This window comes from Cryptomeria japonica, chromosome 1 (genome assembly GCF_030272615.1).
Source record: "Cryptomeria japonica chromosome 1, Sugi_1.0, whole genome shotgun sequence".
Lineage (NCBI taxonomy): Eukaryota > Viridiplantae > Streptophyta > Pinopsida > Cupressales > Cupressaceae > Cryptomeria > Cryptomeria japonica.
This window is the reverse complement of record NC_081405.1, coordinates 555,330,649-555,346,125: the sequence shown is the minus strand read 5'-3', so window position 1 is coordinate 555,346,125 and position 15,477 is coordinate 555,330,649. Positions and strand designations below refer to the sequence as shown.

Genomic DNA, 15,477 nt, shown 5'->3' with positions numbered 1-15,477 from the left:
GGAGATCCTCCTTATTGTAACTACTTTGAATCTTGGAAACTCCTTCACCTAACTGAAAAACCAATTAAAGTCATCCTTGTAATTCCCTTTGGGTTTTTTGGGAAAGGACAAACCATCAAGGATAGCCCAATAACCTTTAGAATATCCTCCATTGAATCCACAAGAGTAACACTACCAATCTTCACATTCCCATTGTCCCAAGAATTAATGAAATCATCAATGATCTTAGGGTAATGGTAGGTCATCCCTTCAACATAATTATCCAAGTTCCCCTTGATCACCTTGTCCCATAACTCCTCATTATTCTTAAATTCAAAGAAACTGTCATGTTCATTCTAAATAAAATCACCTCTCATATTCACAAAATAGAAAACCAGGTTGAGAAAGTGGCAAGCTTGGAGAACGCAGTGGTAGAAAGTACCATCAATAATCTTTAGATACTACTGACTTAACCAACAAGAAGTGAAAAGGGTGAGAAAGGCAAGTATAAAAAGGCCAACTTTGGGATTATGCATCATTAACTGACGATTCCTTCAAGATCATGGTACAAGCCTCCATTGGGATTTTGTGCAAGTGGAGCCAAATTTAAATTTCATTAACATATGCGCTCATCCCCGCCAACATGTCTACCACACAATTGCCTTCATGTCTCACATGGTAGTTCCTCAGGATTCCTATTAATGGTATTTCTAGCTTTCTAGTTTGGTTTAGCCACATTTTTTAGCATCATAATGGTATTTCTAGAGTCACCTTCAATAGTTATATTCTTGACCCCCTTTTCCCTAACCATGATTAGCCCTTGATAAACACTACAAAGATATCAAAGAAAGACACTACAAATTCCTGAGGGGAAATGATATCAAAGAGATTGGCTAAGATTATGTGTGGCTACAAAGATAGCCTTGAAATTTAATAAAAAATTCTTCAAGGAAGAGAAAGAGGAATAGTCTAAGGAATACACTTCTAATGAAGAGGAAAGTGAAGAAACATTGGAGGAACCACTTGATCTAACCCCTAAGAAGTTTCTACGTAAGGAGTCTTTGGAGAAGAGAATAGAAGAACACAGAAAAGAACAAATCAATAGACCAAAATCATGCTAAAAAGAGTATGATTACTATTGGCTAGGAAGAGTGGGGAAACTTGTTGAAGATTGGGACTCATTTAATTAGTACCTTATATGTTTATGATAATGTCTAGTCCTTTTTGGTTATTCCTATTTCCTATGTTGTTTGTAAACTTTGTTAATCTGGTTTACTCTATAGTTTCTCTCATGAGTATGGTTATGTAATTAGCTATTTTTTGCTTGGTTGATCTCCAACCTTCCCTGTTTTTTTTTTTAATATCTATGTGCTAAGTTGTAAGGGTTAGGGCCCATTCCCCTATTTATCTTCTTAAAAAACATCTTTAGCATTTATCAAAGCTTTAGATCAAGTTTAAAATTTTGAACAATTTGAAAGACAATTCAAACAAAAATGCAAATTCTTATAAATTTCCTTAAGATATTATATGTTGATACAATGTTACTAGATTCTCAAGTGATTGAATGCTAAATGGATAACAATGTTTATACATTAATTTTTCAAATGAACTAGATGTTTTCTTAAAAAACATAATACCTTAATGTTAAATCTTCAATATTTTACCCTTGATAGGAAATGGCTAATTAAAGGTGACTTAGATTAGGTCCCCAATAAAATTTAAATTTGATTTGACTTGAAAATAAAACATACAATTTTTAACAAATATAAGAATATAAAATTTAATTTTAATTGAAATAAGAAATAATAAAGTGAATGTGGACTCTACACCACTAAGAGAGAACTTAGAATCATATAAGATATAATTCAAATGCTAAATCTTCCATAATTCAACATTAATTTACTACAATTAAAATAAGAAATTAAATAAGATATAATTTAGATAGTGATATAATTTAGATATAATTTGAGATTAAAAGTCAAAAGATATATTAAACAAACAAATTTTTCTTCTAGAGAGTACCTTACATTGTTTCAAAATTGGCTTCTAGAAAACTTCGTTTAAAGGTCAATGTGAAATTATTGTTTGCATGAATAGACAGATATTCTACAAAACAAGTTGATCAAATAATTTATATTATTTTATTATAAATATTGGTAATATTTCAACCAGCTTAAAATATAGTTAAACAGTCCTTGCTTTACTGATCACGACTTTCAACAGCTCTAAAACATTTCTTAAAATTGTACGGATGTATTTATAATTGCAAAAGCAAACAAAGGCTGCAAACTTTCTCCTATGGGAAATATCCTCTCTTCCCATTCTCCATCCCCGCTATCTGATGCCAATCCCTCTTTCCACTATCTTGTTCCCCACACTGCATACAAGGTTTTCATTAATCACCGCGGAAAAGATACAAAGCAATCTCTTGTAAGTTCCGTATATCATAATCTTGATAATAGAGGAGTCAAAGTGTTTCTGGATAAAATGTGTCTGCGACCGGGACAATACATACCCCAAGCTCTGATTTGCGCAATACGCAGTGCTTCAGTTCATGTTGTAATCTTATCTCCGAACTATGCTGAATCTGAGTGGTGTTTGGATGAGCTACTTCTGATCTGTAGAACGGGGGCCCCAATTGTTCCCGTGTTTTGGGAGATTCGACCCTCTGACGTGCGAATGGAGAACAAGAATGGAGTGTATGCAAAAGCTTTCCGAAAGCACAACAAGGTTGGAAAATTCGATAGTCGAACGCTTGAGAAATGGAAAGAAGCTCTGCGCTGGGTCTCACTCCTGCAGGGCTTTATTAGTGAAGGGTAAAATACATTTTATGTTATGTTTTAATTTATTTTCATTAGGCTGGAGCATGGTTTTTTGTAACATATTATTTCTTTACTGTTTCAGTGAGCAAGGAGAGATGGTGGAGAAAATCACAGCGTGTGTGGCACGATACAATGAAATGGCTTCAAGGCAAACTATTTGAGGGGGGAGGGTTTTGGATTTGATAGTCTGTGAGAATGAAAAGAGGGATTAGAATTTAACAGTTCATTGAACATGAAATAGTGTTTTTGGGATACAGCTGTGTGATTTTTTCTAAATAAGAATGGGCTTCGTTGTTATTTTATTCTCATACTTCGGAAAAATGGTGTCTATAAAGTATATCATTATATAATATTTTTATATTATTATTTTATTCTAGATGAGGCTTGTAAGAGTATTCAATTTTATTTTATCAATGGATAGCTGTTGTACATGTTATTAGATTATAATATGTTTTATATTATATTGGTTACATTTAGAAAACTTATGATATTTTCATAGCAAGTCAAGTTATGATATTTTCATAGCAAGTCAAGTTATGATATTTCCATAGCAAGTCAAGTTATGATATTGTTAAGTTTGAGAATTCTTACACTCATGAAATATTGGGTCAATGACTTTGAGTAGAAAACTAAGTTGAATAGTGATACTGATATCATAATTATCATTACTTTTAGTTTTTTTTATGTATTATCACAATTTAGTTGTTTAGTTTTTTGCTCACATTCATTTATATGTATTTCTAATATAATTTTAGTTGAAATTTACAAGATATGACTTTTAATTATTTTTAAATTTTCCTTACTCTTTAATTAATATCCATTCTTATCTTATTCATAATTTGAATAAATTTTCAAGAAAACAATAGAGATATGTGGTGACCCATGTTTAATAACAAAGTCATTCTTAAAATTTTGGTTCAAAAAACTTATGAATGACTTCTATTTTTGTTTTCTTCCCTTTTTTTTTTTTTTTTCATAATTTGCACTACCTGGGGAAGAGCACCAATTACCACCCATGTTCCAATTGTCGTTCATTACTTGCTCATCAAACACCATAATTACTAACTTTAAAGAAACCAATAAAATGATAACTGAAACTCCATTAATAAATTTCACATGTAGTAATAGCCACCCACTTTAACCCCACTAGTTAGAATTTTTAGATTTTAATTGGAGGAGTTGCACAATTGTATTGGTACTTATAGCACATGAATACTAGGGCATGTGTGCATAAGTGGCCACTTTTTACGTGTTTGTAGTGCATAGTTATTGGGACATGTTTAAGTAGGCATTGGATGCCAACTTGAAATCATAATATTTTGACCCTTTCACAAATAACGAACCCCACAACATGTCTTGTTACTACACAAAATCTAGAAAAATAGTTATAACTAGTTAAGTTACATACAAAGACAACCAAAATGAAATCATAAAAAAATTGACGTATCGTTTAGGATTTATGGGTGTGTGAAGTTAGCTATAACAACTTCTGGTACATTTCCCTTACTCTTTAGAGGGAGATTTATGAAGATAATAAATTAAAGGTATCTTTTCAGCCAATAAAAAAGTTATAACTATTTCACATTGGTCAATATCTACTAGCTTTTGCAGTGCCATAATCTAAAGCTTATGAGACTTATTAGGAAACTTCTAGATAAATTTTTTGCCCAGATCCAAATGACTTAACAAACATGTTAGGAAACTTCTAGAAATTATGGTAATAGTTTCTTTAAATTTATAAAGTTCACCTAGATGTTCAAAGTGTACAGTTGTCGAAGACACTAGCATTTAGAGGGAAAATCTATGTTTTTCAATCTAATTAAACTTCTCAGGTAGATTTTAAGGGATTTTAAGAAACACTTTAACCAACAGAATGGAGCAATGGACAGAATTTTGTGAACTAGTCCTCAAAAACAACCTCACTATCAACAAACCCTAAAAAAACTTCATAAATTGAGAAGTTGAGAACTTAAAAATATTATGGTGCAACATCCATAAAGCGTAGACATTATATCCGAAACTGCAAGCCATCACCATCAAGAACTGGAGGAATGAAAAGTATTCTTCCTTTAAGACATTTAAATTCTCTTTCCTACATATTGAAACTTCCACTACACTAGCCTTCTTGAAATATCTCATACTTACTCAGCATCACCACTAGACAAATCAACAACATCTAAAAACTAACTTCCAAACCATCTACAATATCTACACAACTAAAAAAATGCAACTAGCACACATAGTGACATCAATTACAATGTTAAACAGGTTGACATTAATGACAACATGAGAAACACAACTCAAGTTTCTAATATTCCATTATAGATCAGCAATATAGATTGCAAAAAGAGCATTAATTTCCTTATAACAATGTACCAATTGAATTTATTTATTTCTACATTTTTATTTGTTTCTATTTCTTTATTTTTTATTATGATAAATGAGTTTTACATGGACCCAAAACCCAAATCCATCAAACATAGAACTAGTAGCATGCCAAAGTCTAAACAACTACTAAAAAAAAAAATAGGCGAAGATCCCCAACAGATCAAACAAAAAGAAACTAGCCTATAGCACACAAAAAAACATAAACCACAAACTAAGATCTTTCATGAGATCAACATTCTTCTAAATCATACTATTGTTAATCTCTTCGAGCTCGTCCATAATAAATCTCAAAGTGCCTTTTTCAAATTTTTTGCTTCTGGTCCTGGTAGAGGGCCTCTTGGAGGTCTAAATTGCATTGTATTTTTATCCAAGTTGGTTTTTGAAGATAGATTCAAACTAGCAGGCTAGGATTTCTGTATAATGATTTTTGTGTTAACCCTTTTGAGGTCTTTCGCACTACTGAGCATGGATTCTTTGCTAATATCAAACAATCCCCTATGTTTGCCCAGCAAGTCCTCTATACCTTTTTCCAGGTGAGAAATCAGGTAGACTCATTCTTTGTTTTCATAATCCTGATGTTCTTTGCTATATTTTGAGTCAAATTCAGAAGGCTTTTAGTTTTATCAGGCTTTGGATTGTTAGTGAAAGTGTCAATGATGTCCTTGATACCCTATTTAAGGAGGTTGATTTCATTGATAACCCCATGGAAATACTTCTCCTTGTTGGAAGTTGAGTTAACCAAGAACCTGTCAATATCCATCTCGACCTTTTTACACTCCTTCGGGTCAACAATTAGAGAGATATCCAATTTAATTTCTTCACCCCCTTTAACTTGGGTCTCCACCCTTTTCTCGATTTTTTTTCTTTTTTAGACTTTGAGGGCCCAAATTCTAGGAATGGGAAATTGGGGATTTTAACTTTTTTGCTGCCCATCTAGGTGGATTTTTTCTTTTCCTATTGCTAATCGTACCAAGAGTGGGCTTTTGAGGGGGACCCTCATCCTCTGAGAGCCTATATTCTAAATCATCTAACACATGGATGTCATTCCAATCCATTGCCTTTCCACCCTCCTTCTTGTCATCAAATTCAATATCAGAAACCACATGCACATCCTAGCTATCTAAAGGTTTAGGTTTTCTCAAAACGGGCCAGGGTCTCAACTCGTGCACTTTAGCATACTCCATGATGAGGAGGATTAAACCCTCATGCAAGACAACAATTTCATTATTTTAAACATGATTATGAATGACATGTTCAAGACAAGAAACTAAATAAAACGGCAACAATTCTTTTTTATCATCCCTAAAGTGATTTATGATTGTGAAATGATAGGAAAACATGCTTGCATAGAATCCATCTAAGGTAATGTACCTCATTATAAATTATGCAATGTCTTCCCAGTGCATCAGAAGATCCCTTTAGTTGTAGCCTCCATCCATGTTTTTTTTACTCTACTTCTCTCACTCTATTTATCATAGAAAAAGAGGGCTTCCTTTGATTTTTTTCTTTCTTTGTAGGATTTCTAGCCTTCCATACTCAGCCCTGTAATCTAAGATATGAAGGGCTTGTTAATCTTGAATTGAACCCCATGCACACTAAGCACACCTTTGTTCTATCTTTTCACAAACCTATATGTTAGCTTGTGATCCTGGTCATGGAGTTTTGTAACATAAGGTTCCAGACTACCACCACAACTTCTGTCCATACCTCTTTATTTTTCTCCCATAATGCACACAATTATCATTTATGGTTCCATTATGTTCTTGTCTCCCCCCATAAAACTATTACCTCTACAAATTTTGGTACTCAAAATAAGGCCAAGCTTTAAAAAAAGCTAAAAAGCCAAACCCATAGGAACAATATGGAAGGCTGGTTCCACTTCTTTCTAGGAGTGCCTTTACACATGTGAAAATATGACATAATTAATACTCTATCAATGATACACCTATGTGATTTTTTGTAACTAAGAATGGGCTTCATTGTTATTTTATTCTCATACTTTGGAAAAATGGTGTCTATAAAGTATATAATTATATCATATTTTTCTATTATTATTTTATTCTAGTAGAGGTTTGTAAAAGTATTGAATTTTATTTTTTTAATGGATAACAGTTGTACATGTTATTAGATTATAATATGTTTTATATTATATTGGTTACATTTAGAAAACTTACTTTTGATTTGATAAGTGGGAGATATTTTTGTAGCAAGTCAAGTTATGATATTGTTAAGTTTGAGAATTCTTACACTCATGAAATATTGGGTCAATGAGTTTGAGTAGAAAACTAAGTTGAATAGTGATAACGATATCATAATTATCATTACTTTTAGTTTTTCGTGTATTTTTTTAAATAAGTAAATAGGTGCAGAGGGACAACACCCTTGTATTAAACAAAAAGGAGAATATAAGGCCTGATTCAATAAGAGCGGTAGGGGGAAACAATCAGGAAGAAAACCCCCTACCTTAGCTCTAGTCCCTAGAGAAGAGAAACTAGCTCTGAAGGCTAGATGAGTACAACTATATACCGACCTCTTAAAGATACAGAGGTTATAAGACAAAAAGAAAACAATCTCAAAAAATAGAGAGACCGGAGGGCCTAGTGACAACCAGAATCAAAGAGAGTCTTCAAAAGCATCATCCACAAGCGCATTAGCCACATCCACAACAATGGGACATTCAGTGCCACAATTCGAATGAGCAGTCAATTCTGCCTTCTCCTTAGGGAGTCGGTAATCGTTTGGAAACCAATCTTCACCCAACCCAAAACCCCAATCATTTCCACCCACTAGATCTCCATTCTCCAAGATCCTAAAGTCATCAGTCCCTGCTAGATCTTCATCACAAAGAAATTTTGCCCTCCAATCTGACATGAAACCTCTTTGTATACCAGCCGCTTTCAAAAGGAAATCAATATTCCTGGAGATGATAGGCCAGGTTGCTTCGAGGGACTCGAAACCCAGGGAATTAACAATCACAAGCGTCTTCACCTCCACTCTATTCCTAAGTGACATATAGTAATTTTGGGGAAGCATAATTCTAAGATTCACATCAATATTGTTTAATACAACATCTATTTCCCCCAATAGGTGGTGCTTAAGAAACATTTGAGTTAGCAATTTTTCATTGTAATTACTAGTCCCCAAGTAGATTATCATTGCAAGAAAAAAATCAAGAATATCGGCATTGGCTCTGTACCTGTGGTAAGCCATAATAAATTCCTTTCCCAAAATCCTCTTTAGGCTATGGAGAACAAGAGGATTTCACCTAGGAAAGCCATCTGGCAACAAGTAGCTTCAAGGAGGATTGGGGTCTATATAACGAGTTTCAAAGAAAGGAAAGAAAATTTTGGTTGAAAGAAAGGGTATTCCATTGTTAAATAGCAAGGCATCAAACCAAAAAATGCGGCACCCTACAAACAATACATATTCATTAAATACCCACACGCGTGAGCTTCCGGTATCCAACTACCAATTTGCTCCAAAGCTCCTCAACTTGGTGTTGACCGACTTTAAGATTCAAGTGATCATAAACAAATCTTGAGAGGATCCAGTCATAACTAGATATTCTTAAAGTACACTTATATTTAATAGCCACGAGCCAAAAATTGGCACTAATCAATGGTGCCAACAATGCATCACATCTTGTTGATAAGAAGAGACCTTAACAAGTTAACAGGGAAGACGGTCAATCTCTCCACTGGAAACCATGACCATAAAGTGGAGAGGGGGAATTGTGGCTACCAGGGAGAAGAGCACTGATTTTCTCCACAACCAGAAGATGCAGAAAGAACCAGAGAGCGTGCAACTATCAATAGACCCAACTGGAGCACGTCAACTTTCAATAGACCCAACCAGAGAGTGACAAAAGCATGTCAACTAGCCCAACAAATAATCATCATCGATAGATATTCAGGAGGGGTGAGTAATGGCTATAGCTAATTTAGTAAGTCTATCAGATTCACCATTACCTTCTCAGTAGATATGGATACCCAAAATTTATCAATGGTAGCTAGCAATGCTAGGATCGGTTGAAGCAAATGGTTAAGGTACCAACTAGGGATGCTATTGCAGTGGATATAATTAATGACAATTAATGAGTCTCCCTCCAAATGAATTTTTTGCACCCCTAGTTCCTTCCCTAACTGGAGACCTCTTAATCCCACTTTGAATTCTGCATCATTATTAGTATCCACTCCAATCTTTTCAAAGATTTCTTTTATACAGAGACCATCAGAGCCCCTCATAATGCAACCAATACCACTTTGTCCTAGATTTCCTGCAGAAGGACCATCAAAGTTTACCTTGCTCCACCCAACATCTAGCGCATCCAAATTCAACCCCACTCTAAGATTGGTCTGATCCACCGGAGTGCCCAATCCAAAAATTGGAGGGATGAGTAGGTTTGGAAGAACCAACTTAATATTACAATCCCAGTCCGTGAACAAATTTTTCTTAAATGTTTTGGATTGTACCGTCACATTCAGGAGCTCAGTTAGGTGGTTTTCAATTTTCCCATAAAGAGACAGAAGGCTCATTTCTTTACCCTGGAAGATTCTATGGTTCCTTTCTTTCCAAATTTCTTAAATCAGAAGTGATGGGAGGATATAAAGAAAATTAGAAAAAACCGTCTTTCCTACCGGTAAAGGCCATTGCAGAAACCACTTATCTAGCCATACTAGGAAGGGGCCGAAGATTCTCAGTTTTCCCACAAAATGCCACCAACAAAGACTGGAGAATTTGCAATGGAGAAGAAGATGATCTGCAGTCTCTTCCTGATCTAGACATAATGGACATCTACTAGGTCCATTGATACCCATTGAATGGTGTCTTTCTTGAGTTAAAACTTTTCTCTACCAAGCCAACCAGGAAAAGGAGCTTGCTTTGGGAAGGAGGTGTTGATGCCAAAAAAGATTAACAGGCCAGCCTTTTTTGTCTATAGTTGCTTCTGTCAGCTTGTAACCAAAGCATACCTTGTGTTTTCCATTGGAGGAGCTGCACCACCTAATAATATCCTTATCAGGGGAAGAGAAAATATTCCTTTTGTTGAGAATATTAGTAAATAAGTCCTTCTAAAGTTGATCCAAGTCCAGCCGATCCAAGGAGTTCCATTTTCATTTAGCAATACCATTTTCTTGGATCAGATCACCATAATCACAGATATTGTGCCCCCAGAGGCAACATGTTTCTTCCATAACCGGTTGCAGAGAGGGGTTGTGACATAGGGCAGCTTCACTAGACCAAGAATCAAACCAAAAGGAGGCATCCCTGCCATTCCTGACATCCTAGGTAACCTGATCGCTTATGATTTCCCTGTTATCCATAATAAAATTCCAGATAGCCGAACCTCTGGGAGGGTTGTTGACAGTTAGAATCCTTTTGGGCTCCAGGGAGTCCAGATATTTATGTTTCAGGAGCCTTGCCCTTTTTTGCTTCCCGCCACTACAAATTTCCCAAACCAATTTAGCACTCATTGCTAAATTCATAATCAAGATTTGGCGAATACCAACACCACCTGCCTTTTTTGGTTGCACTAATACATTTTGCCTAAAATTCCGATGGAGCTTTCCGACAGAGAAGGTATATTGTGATCAAATTTGATTTTTTTTTGAAAAAATGCTCGATTTCGTCAGAATTTCGATGGTAATGCAACATTTGGTTTCGACAGAGAAGGAATTGGTACTGACATTTTGGTTTTTTTAGAAAAAGTGTCCGTGTCCTTCCAAAATCCAACGACCGCATGCATTACTTGAAAAAAGAAAAAAAGACCAAGTCATTTCATAAATCCTGCGTCTTGGTCCATCGACCTTTGCCATTACTTCGTCCTACCTCTTCCTCCTATCTCTATAGGGAACTAGCCATGGAATGAAGTGGTGCTAGAGGAGAAGCTATACAAGGATAGCAGGCGATGGGAAACTTTCCTGCAGCTTCATTATGGTAGGAATTTTGTTATGTTTTTAATTTGTTTTTGTGTTTTGTTTGGAATTTTGTTATGTTTTTGTTTTTGTGTTTTGTTAGGGTTCCCTAAGAGCCTCCCTCCCTTCAACTAAACTGTCCAGAAGCTAACTTGCTCAACCAAGGGTGAACTACCTCCATCCTTTTGACCGGCTTCAATCCCTCTTCCCTAGGATGGAGCATAACAACTATGGATCAATCCTCTGACCAAAAAAAAATAAGATGGAATAGATGTTCTTCTACCATAGAATAGTAGGGGCATACAATAGTAGGGCCCCCGACATAACCCCTCTCTCCATTTATCATTGTTCTCACAGACATGACTATAGAAGTGACCAACCCTCTGACGTGTAGAAGATTTCGATGTTGAAGGCGACCAAGTCTGGAGATCTCTGCTATGAATTCCTTAACCCCATCATCTATTTCTCTCGGAATACATTTCACTGCTACCTGGATTCCATTTGTGGGAAGAACTCCTCTATAGACTTGGCTGAAGCCTCCAAATCCCAAAAGTTCTTCATCTCTAAAGCCCTTGGTTGCAATATGTAGTTCTTTATACTTAAACTTGTGAGGCCAATACTCCTCTTCCCATTCTTAGATGATATCTTTGTACTGGTTTCTCTTCAACCGGCCAAGTGATGCTCATACCAGTATGAGGAGAATGAGGATGACGCAAGCTATGCTTATGCTAGCTATAAGTCTGGTGTTTGAGCTCTTGGATTTTCTGTGCATAAAGGATGGAAGATTAGATGTATTCAGGGACTAGGCAGTTCCATTAGTAAAGCTCCATGCTAGGATGTTATTCTCTTCATAAATGACTCCAGTAGCTACAGAGAAACCAACGTACATTTCATCTTCGAGAATGTTGGATAGGGATATATTTTTCATATATAACAGTGATATTTTTGGGCGACACCGCACATTGAATGAAGGTTATCCCAGAATCTGAAGCAGCGAAGTTGAGCCTCCATCTGGAATGGGGAACCCCTACAAGGAGAGGTGTTAGTTGTTCCTCACTGCTTCCCTTCATCTGACAGAGGCAATAGAGAAAGCAACCTCAGTGATAGATCCATCTTGTGATCCTATGGGCAACTACAACTATAGTTGTCCTTCACTGCTCTATGCTTCGATATCTGCTACTACTCAAATTGAGGTGAATATGTACAAATTGAGGTGATATCCCTGCTGTAGAACCGTCAGAGCACTGTGTAGTGATCAAGTGCTATTTTTTGTCGGTGTTTTCGAAGGGAGCATAAGTGTATCATTAGGAAGGTGGTATAAAATAGTGAAAGATGATAAGATAGGGAGGTAAGATAGGCAGGTAAGTGATGAAGGATGTAATGGTGAAAGAGTAAGTTAGGATATGTTAGGGGTTTGGAATGTAGGAAAGTGAATGGGGGGAGATAAATTAAGGATGTTAAGGATGGAATGGGGTTAGGTAGGTGAAGTAAAAGTAAGTGTGTATGAGGTTAAGGTTTAGGATAGGATGTAGGAAAGTGGGGGAGGTTAAGATAGGGGATATGAAAGGTAGATGGAAGGTAATAATAATAGGAAGTGAGGTAAAGGTTATGAGGTGTGGGTTAGAAAATAGGGTGTAGGAAATGGAAGGAAGGGTCATATCACTTTGAGAGTTTTCACCAAGATGAGTAGCCCAAGTATGGACCTCAAATCTTACAAGCCATGAGGATCGACTTGTAGTAGAGGAGCATATACTTGCATCTTGGGAGCTTATTAGGAGTTCACCTTGAATTTTGGAAATACACATAGAGGAGATAGAATATTAATGAATACACATTACCTAGCCTCATCATACATAAATACAAGAGGTATAGACTATAGAAAGTACATATCATGAGCCAAAGGATCATATTCGAGAGTTGCTTCATCTCCAATCCTCTACATTTTTAAGATCCACAAATGGGGTTGAGGTTAAGTCTTGGTTACTTAGCTTGGACTTATGCTTTGGGTTGCATCTATATGTGAGCAACTTAAAGGCATAATTTTCAATGCAATTTTTGAGAGGACTTGATTCCACCTTGTGGTACTGGGAGGATAAAATGCACCAACTCACATTGGAAACCCTCTCCAGATACCATTTTGGAGTGCTTCAAAGTGTGTTCTATTTCAAAATGTTTTTGACAAAGATGCATAGATGAGTTTCACAATTTAAATAATAAGGTTTCATAGTGGCTCAACATGAGAGTTAGTTTTCGGAGTTCTTGTAGTTTGTATATTACATTCAAGATAAGTTACTTGTCAATTATTTCATTACAGGGTGGAAAGCCCAAAATTTCAGTTTTCCTACACATGGCCAATCCAAATGACTTTAGGGTTGCTATGGAAAAGTATCTTATGGAAAAGGAGGTACATGGGAGGACACAAGAGGCATGAAAGAAGTTTGTAACTAGCTATGGCAAAGTCTCTCATTTTAGGTATGAGAGACTATAGGGCTATCAAGCTAGGCCTTCTATGACTCAACAACCTTTTAGGGGAGAATCTAGTGTTTTTAGTAGTTAGGATCTTCTAATTATCATGGGGCCTAGCCAACATAGGGTTATATGAGAGGCACATGTTATGTATATATTAGTATCAGACAGAGAGTGCCCACAAGGTTTTAGAGTAGGTGGACACCATCCTAGGATGTCAAAGTAGATAGTTGATATGTGGGTCTTTACCCACCTAACCACTCAACATATACCACCATGGGTCTTTACCCTCCCAAACACACAAATTTCAAAGGAAGATTCACTGCTGCAACACTCACTTTTTGTGACAGTCTCAAGAACTTAGCTAGGACAGTCACTCCTTTTGTGGCCATTCTTCTTCCCACACACTCTCTAACATTAATTATGATGATAGTGTACCTCCTTAAACCTTCCACCAACACCTAACTCAATACCAAACTCTTTCCCAATCTCGCTAATGGACTAATTAACTCAACTCACTGTGAAATTGTGACGGTCAATGCAAGGTTTAGGATAGTAGTAATTAGGATCTTCTAATTATTGTGGGGCCTAGCCAACATAGGGTTATATGAGACAGGGGTAAGTTCAATAGTGATTTCTCCTTCAATTCTTGATGAATGCTTGATTGCCTATTCACTTGGAATTGAATTGTTTTTATAATTAAGAAATGAACTGTTTGGTGAGATGCCTCAAAGAAATGTGGTCTAATGAAATACTATGATTTCAAGATATCCACAAACAATGTTTTTCGAAATGGATTTATTAAATTCCAACGAAATCTGATCGACCGGTATAAAGTCAGACCCTAGAATGGTCAACAACCTTTACCCTCTACAACCTTTGCCAGCATTCTTCGAGTCTATGCAAAAATGAGAGCTTGACAACATTCTTTCACTTTTAGCTAGCTAAATTTTTCAAGAATTTTATCTCTAGATTTAATATTTCTTTTCTTGCATGAATCTATTAATTTTGAGATAACAGATCTTGCCTTCATGAATTGATCCTAGTTTATCCCTTTAACCCTGATTAATTTATTTAGAGTGTTTAGTTCCATTTTAATACTTTCTTTTACAATTAAATATTATTAAAAAATTATATTGTTGTTCCAAATTTTGTGGATATTTAGGAGACACAAATAAAATATAAATGTGATCATTCCATATTTTTGTAGGAGATATTGGAATGAGACTAATAGGAGGAGCAGTAAACATGAGTCACAATGAGCACTTTAGAGTAAATCTAAACATTACAAGGAAGATTAGCTTGGAAAAATAGAAGCGTAAATTATTTTCCAATATGAAAGATTATTACTTGGGAAAGAATCTTGAAAGAGGATTGAAAAGATTCCTTGAGCTAACATTGTCTCACTTGTCCAAAATTATGAGGAAGGATTCATTAATGAAATGGTCATTAACAAGATGGAGAGAATAATAATTAGGAAGAGATAGATTTCACATGCTACTAGGTGAATAGATTGGAGAGAAACTAGAGTCAAATCATTTAGCTTGGCCATGACACAAAGTCTTAGAATAGATGTCAACCTTGGTGAATGGAATGAAAATCCCAAAAAATTAATGAATGGTGAGACAAGTAGAGGCATCTATAAATTTGTTTTGAATAAAATAAAGAAAAAATGGGACTAAAACCAAGGGAAATGCACATGGAAATGATAAAGGGTTATTTCTATGAATACTCATCCCACTCCATGCCTTCTTAGATATGAATAATATTTTAAAGGGAATTATGGATTTTAATGAATCCTATTTTCTTTGGTTTAATAATAAATTGAAATAAATGATAGATATGCAATGCAAAAACCTTGGTTATGATTTTGAGTGATTTAGGACTACAAAAATTTTACTAGACCACGC

General features: G+C 35.5%; 1 protein-coding gene across 1 annotated transcript; it reads left to right on the top strand.

The window, feature by feature from the left end:
* The first annotated feature begins 2,277 nt into the window (after positions 1–2,277).
* Positions 2,278–2,962, top strand: LOC131044914 (probable 2' cyclic ADP-D-ribose synthase BdTIR). The gene is made up of 2 exons (XM_057978393.2): positions 2,278–2,795; positions 2,884–2,962. Exons 1-2 carry the CDS (start codon positions 2,278–2,280, stop codon positions 2,960–2,962), a joined length of 597 nt encoding a protein of 198 aa, XP_057834376.2.
* Positions 2,963–15,477: the final 12,515 nt, after the last annotated feature.